Below are 6,874 nucleotides of genomic sequence, written 5' to 3' on the forward strand. Positions count from 1 at the left end.
ATTGAATAAATATAAAGAGGAACTGAGGGTAGTGGGTGCAATGAGGTGGGGCACTTCTGGTATCTACAATAATATGGAGGAGAATATTTCACTCCATTTCTTATTCTTTTTTTAGAGAATAGTTTTTAAAAAAACATATTATAATCTTTGCCAAAATTTTAAATCTCGAGCATTGAGTGATTTTGCATCATGAAAATTGTAAAATCGTGAACAATCCGAGGTGATTTGAGCCTGCAACTTATAAAGAAAAACATTACCAAGTGATTGTTTAAGTATGTCAAGAAAACTAATCAAAAGTTCGAGTTTTGAAAATATTTTAACAATTTACACTCGAGAATCCCTTTTTTTTTTCTTTTTTTCTTTTTTTCCTTTTCTCCCACTAAGAATATAATGTGACAAATTTTATTACAAATATCAACAAGATAGATAGCATGTGGTTGATTTGATGAAGGGGCCAAATAGCTTATGTCCTTTTATAGGGACAATGAGATTGGTTCCTTTTGGCACAAAAGTTAGAAGAAATTGAGTAGGGGCAATGATTTTTCTATCTCATACTTTTGGGCATTTCCCAATTAACATAAAGAACGAAGAAAATTGGTGTCATTTTCTTTTGGTTGATTTTTATGTTCTAAATGGTTATAGCTTCTCATGTGCATACCATGTGAAATATTTTCATTCATATGGATTCCTCACCCTTTTTTTTCTCTCTTTTGAAATGGAATCTTGCATGTGTAGTGGATTTAAATCAAACTAGGTGACATAACATGGATTTGCTATGTTGGTCCAAAGCATTAGAATATTGTTCTCTCTTTTTTTTTTTTTTTTTTGTTCCAATACTATAGTAAAGGGTCCCCAAATTTTGGGTTTCGAGGTCAAATTATAGATATTTTGTTGAGTACGAACATATTTGACTCCCTTTAATAGTACATTGTGACGATAAATTCAACCTCCAAAATCTGTGAAGAGATATGATTAATAGAGTGCTAGTTTAATTGTCTAAGCACACTGAAGATGATAGAAAATATGATCGTACAAATATTCGTCTTAGTATGAGAAAATATATGAGAAAAGAAAAGTGAAAGTAAATATTGGTAAAAGTTAAAAGGCACATAAATTTTCTTATCTCGAGAGAATAAGTCGGCTGAGACATTGATATTTTTTTTATTTTTTGAAGGGAAGACAAAACTTTGAAGTAACATAAATTTATACCACAAAAAGATGAAAACCCACTATACAAGGAACCTACACAAAAGAGGCACCTTTTGACAATGTTAAAAAAGAACTTCAGCTGTTGAGAATAAGAGAAAAAGTAGTTTAGGACATTGAGGCTCATAGGGAAATGTGAACCTTGGTCATAGCCTAAATCTTTCTAACACCCTTTCTAAATTGTGCAGTAACCAAATCTTATTAAATACTCTCGATAAAAATTTGTGTCCATCACCAAACAACCAAGATTTGTAATGCACCAAACATACAACAAGGATCTCTAAGGAAAATATGTATCTAAATTAAGTACACACTGACAATCTCATTCAACATGATCGAAATTCAACTGGCTGTTTAAAAATCTTCTAAAGAAAAATCAAAAAGTTCAACTTCAACTACATGCATGCAATTAAAGAAACATAATCAAATTTGTGTGTAAAGCATTCAAAGGAAAAGAGGCATAATCAAATTTGTGTGTAAAGCATTCAAAGGAAAAGAGGCATAGTGGGGGAAAAGGGGGGAAGGGAAATGGTGAAAGCTTGGAATGAGGAGCAAGTTGAAGAGGTGGCGGCGTGTGTGCAAATGGGAGTTGGAGTGAAGCAAAAGGGAAAAGATTATAATGTCTTTTCTAAGAGTTCAGGAACAAAACAAAACAAAAATGGATATATTAAAAAAAAAAGGTTAGTGTCTCTATGGTGAAGCCTAGCATTGTGTTTCCAACACCATGTGGTGCCCATGTGAAATGAGTTCAATCCATCATCTACAACCCTATTATATTCTTCTATAGCTTTCCACTGCAATCCATTGCTTGAAACCATATAAATAAATATGACAGATAAAAGAGAGAGCAAAATGAATGGCTGTTCATCATTTTAACATAAATGAGAAGAATACCCTTCATCAAAAAAGCATGAAAGAGGCTTCCCAACTTAGCAAATGCATCAACTTGCCAGAAAGGGGAAAAAATAGAAAAGAGAAGAGAAGGATGTGTTAGCGTCTTAATTATCAGACAATGACCCAACAAATGATAAAACTATATTGCAATATCAAGAAAAATCATTAATATCATATAGCTTTTCAAGAGGGTTGCCTCTCTCCCACACCGCAATCCACCCACTATATTATACTGAATAACCAAAATATGACTTGTCTTCATTAACTCTAACTCCCTATATCTATTACTACTAAGTCCTCTAGCTAATTATCATATATCATTCCAATATCCTACTAAAATTCTCAATATATCCCTTAATAATACATATTTTCCTTTTTCCATCCTCATTTTCTACTTGGAAACTTTCAAATATGTTTTTTAGGTTCCACTACTCAGAGTTATTGAAACAGTGATATTAACTCTGTATATTGCTATGATATTATTTTTTAAGGCTCGACATGTATGAAATTACTTTTTCTTTAATAAGAAAGTATGTTAGTAGCATGTCCAATAAAAGGAGAACCCAGGGGCAGGGGAATCTTTTTTTATCTATAGGAAGAAGTGTTATGAACAGAGCAAAAGGACAACCCAAGGTTGAGGAAAGAGGAAACCCTGCACAAAATAATCAGAAATAATCACACAATGAAACATCAATTACTGACCTCTAAAGTCGAATCCCTAACAATCTTCTTCCTAAACAAATATCCATGACATTTAAACATTAATAATTATATTTAGATCAAGTTAACGTATATGTTTAGTATAGTATGTATACATAGTTTCAATTAAGAATCAACCACATTAATGTTAGCTTATACGCACCACGACTATTCTCACATATTTGACCCACTACATTTTGTTGCCAAGGTAGCCATAGGAAGTAGAATCTTAAGTAGGCATGGCTTGAATCATTCCCTCTAAACTCTATTATTTACCTGGCCTTTATTGACCACTTGGCTAACCCATGGTACTTAAAAAACAAACTTGCAGCTTAGTCATTACAAGACATCCAAATATAAAAGTTTAATCCAAATCAAATCTCAAGTTTTCAGAAACTTTTAGCCATCGACATGCAAACTAAACATATAAATCTCCATCTTCTACAAAGTGTGCAAAATAAAATACGACAGAAAATACCAGCCAATAGCATCCACATCATAGTAAATTAGTAATCCAAAAATGTATGCATAGAATTAAATAGAAAAGATCCATAAACTCATGCTTGCTTCTGTGTGCGGCAATTCATGAGGCTGACAGAGGTTAGTTTACAGAAAACATAATAATTACAAGCATCTAGAAAAGGAAATTGAAAGTGTTGTACAAGAACCAGTCAACTAATTGATCAATAAGGCGCCCGTTCTTCTAATTTAATGCAACTCGACTACATTCATGAACAGGTTTCATAAAGTTTAATTGATGGTAACTTCTATATGGAGAACAAGGAGAAGGATACATTACTTTACATCAGCATCCTGGCCAATTTTTATGCAAGAGATCCATATTCTCAGAGTTACCATGAACATAAACTTTTGGTTCTGTCACCTGCGTGTAAAATAAATACAGTCTAAGAAACATCCAGAAAATGTATGGGGACAATTTTACATATGAAATTAAGGACATCCAGTCATTCAAGAGCAAGTTCTGTACCACTAAAATAGGTGGAAATCCAATATGAAGGCGCAACCTCGAAAACCCGCTTACAGAAAATAAGCAATCAAATCCGTCAATAACTGGATGCTCACTGAAGAAGTATAGCAAGGGATCACATAAACGCTGTTAGCTAATAAACACTTTCTTTTTACGGGTGTATAGAACACAGATATATATACGAGTGCTAACAAGTTCCAAATTTTAGGATGAAAGGTGTATGCACATTATACAGGAGGGGTGAACTGAGTGTTTAAAAACATGATACTTTAGTTGCTTCGTTAGGACGAGGAAGAACTCACTTCACAATATAGGTAAAGTTTCTCAGGCGAAGTTCTTTCAATGGAATATCTTCTTCCTTGGAATACCTGTGTTACATACAGTGCTCTGTTAACAGTTAAACTACATCGATGAATTAGGTGCACAGCAAGATCATTGAATATACTTGGAGACCATTGTCTTTTCTTAACTTCCTATATTAGATTTTTAACGAGAAGTAGTTCTACAAAAAGGTCTAACACGAATACAGCATATGACACCAAAGTGCACCAAGATTGAAATTGTAAATTTCCAGGAATAAATAGAAAAAAATAATTAAAAGTTGAAGAACCCTGGTCTTTACCTTCAATAAACATGATGAAAAGAAGAAAAATGAAAACAACATCATAGTTATCAGAAGTTTCACTTTTCTTAGTTAGAAGCACACTTTCCGTATGTTCTGTTTCTTATTACGTTCTAAAAAATTCATCTCATGTAAGAAGTTATTCACAAGACATTAACCTGTTCAAGGCCAGCACAACATTACCTCCATGGAAAATCATTTTCACAAAAGCGTGAAATTCCATTCATGGCTGAAAATGAATCAATATGAACCCACTGCTCATCAGAGTTGGATAGACGACCTGTTCAAGGTGTTCAACATTTTGTTGAGAAACGTATGATTAAAAAATGAAATAATGGAAATGATATAAGGAAAGAAAGTAAACTAAAGTAGACTAGTGGAGGCAAATAGTAAGAGATGAAAACCAGAGTGATTGAGAAAAGAGAAAAGGAAGATAAGGGTCCGGATAATAATAATCAGAGTAGACACTACAAAGATGGGTATTCTACCATGGAGAAAAAAATGGAACCTATAACAAAGAATGTATAACCAGGGTACTTCACACATTCACAAAGAATTGGGGATATGAAAGACTCACCAATTCGATGCAACTCTTTTAATGCATAGCCACTTGGATAGTTCTCATATGACGCTAAGAATGTTATAATGGTGCACCCTAGACTACAAAGCAGAAATTAGTGGATAAAGAGGTAAATATATTAATCCAAGCAACACAGAAAAGTCAATCAACCTGATTAGAAGTAGTCCCAACATAATAAGATAAAGCAACTTCCAAAAGGTCTTCTTTCTATTGTTATATCTGTGACAAGATATTATCGGTAAGAGAGAAAGGAAGAAACGAAAAAATGTGAATAACTGGAAAAAGAAAGTATTCAAGTGAATTTAAAATAGTATGACAAGATAAACATCAGATTCAATAGTGTGTGCTAGTATACAAGGAAACACTAAAATAACAGCCAAAAAGTCGTGCATATTGTTTACTTTAAAGTACATACGTCAATCAAAGAAATCATGTTACTCATATAGTAACCGTTAACTCACAAAGTCAGGAAGCAAAACAAAACTAGAAAAATGTCGAAAACTCAAAAGAAAATCAGTAGGACAAGTTAGGAAGCATCAAGGCAGATTTCTTTGTCATTGCATTTTCGCAGACAAAATATTTTTAATCTAGTTAGTAGCTTACAGAATACGAAAATCAAAGCATACATTCTGTTGGCTGTAATTGCTGCAGATAAATTGAACATTGGAACCGAGCTAATAATGAAGCGGAGCTCCTGCCAAGTAAAAGAAGATGATATTTAAAAAGTTCTTCAGGATGAAATATGAAGTCCCTGATGCAACAGACCAGTGGTGCACATTAGTTACCTTGTGGGGAAGCTTAGAGTAAAGTAGTATGAAGCACAAAACTGGGAGAATCAAAGGCAAAACTCTCTTGTCAAGAAATACACCGAGCTGCAAAGGAGTACACTTTTAGGTTCGGTTGTAGAGAAAAAGTAAAAACAATTTCCAACTTAAAACATGAAATTCCCTTTTCAATTCAATAAGCAAGGAGAAACACTGTTCTTCAACTTATGTATTATGCATCAAAATTGTATTGTCATTGGAATGCCATCGAAATATGCTCAAGTCTTCTAGAAACTCCAAATATGCAGACAAATGCCTGTGACCATGTGAGGGACTTTTTCCTCATGCCCACGTCTAATATAAGAATAGTTTATTGCTCGGTTGAAGCTAGATAGCTGACTTAAATTTTTGGAACTATAACATAGGTCTTTTCTTTAGATGTTAAGAAAAATGCAGATAAGTTTTTTTTTTTTTTTCTTCAGTTCAACAATAGCAAAAGAGGATAATCAAACCATCAAATTTTGGGATGATAATGCATGCATATTTCTAAACATTATCCTTATTTGAAAAATACTCCTATTATTCTTTCAAAAGTTGAAATATTATCCGTGACTTTTCGTAAATATTTTAAGACTACCCTTACTGCCGAAATCTATTAGAATGTTGAACAAAAATTAGAGTCACGTAAATATTTTAAGACTACCCTTACCGCCAAAATCTATTAGAATGTTGAACAAAAATTAGGAGCTAAAAACAGTGCGGTGATAATCTTGAACAAAAATTAGGACCATCACACCATTCCATGTTCAAACGTTAGTTATAGAAGACTTACAAAATTTCTAGGGTAATAATACAACTTTTGAAAGAATATGGGTAGCTTTTAAACAAATGGCAAGATTCAAAGTTTCTTTTCTTTCTTTTCTTTTTTTTTTTTTCTTTTTTTTTTTGTAGTTTAACCTAAGAAAATTACACGGTAAGGCCACTTACATGCCTGATAGAATATACGTACATTCCAATTAACACAACACGTGTGTGTGGAAAAATAAGCAAATAGTTGGCAACTAATTTCAAGAAAATCATGACGCTGAACGGCTTATGTACTTTTTTTTTTTTTTTTTTTT

The 6,874-nt window shown here is 32.9% G+C and overlaps 1 protein-coding gene across 1 annotated transcript in view; it reads right to left on the reverse strand.

Annotated features, from left to right (window-relative positions):
- Positions 1-3,301: 3,301 nt before the first annotated feature.
- The window catches only part of LOC111460074 (dol-P-Man:Man(7)GlcNAc(2)-PP-Dol alpha-1,6-mannosyltransferase), a 10,753-nt gene continuing 7,180 nt past the window's right edge, over positions 3,302-6,874 (reverse strand). The window contains exons 12-19 of the mRNA XM_023103160.1: positions 5,775-5,861; positions 5,616-5,683; positions 5,140-5,208; positions 4,987-5,069; positions 4,593-4,689; positions 4,090-4,155; positions 3,788-3,881; positions 3,302-3,682 (exon numbers count right to left, since the gene is read on the reverse strand). Of these exons, the coding sequence (XP_022958928.1) occupies positions 3,605-3,682; positions 3,788-3,881; positions 4,090-4,155; positions 4,593-4,689; positions 4,987-5,069; positions 5,140-5,208; positions 5,616-5,683; positions 5,775-5,861 (642 nt within the window). The 3' untranslated portion in view covers positions 3,302-3,604. The remainder of the gene's footprint in view (positions 3,683-3,787; positions 3,882-4,089; positions 4,156-4,592; positions 4,690-4,986; positions 5,070-5,139; positions 5,209-5,615; positions 5,684-5,774; positions 5,862-6,874) is intronic.

The sequence above is a fragment of the Cucurbita moschata genome, unplaced genomic scaffold (genome assembly GCF_002738365.1).
Source record: "Cucurbita moschata cultivar Rifu unplaced genomic scaffold, Cmos_1.0 Cmo_Scf00023, whole genome shotgun sequence".
NCBI classification, from domain to species: Eukaryota; Viridiplantae; Streptophyta; class Magnoliopsida; order Cucurbitales; family Cucurbitaceae; genus Cucurbita; species Cucurbita moschata.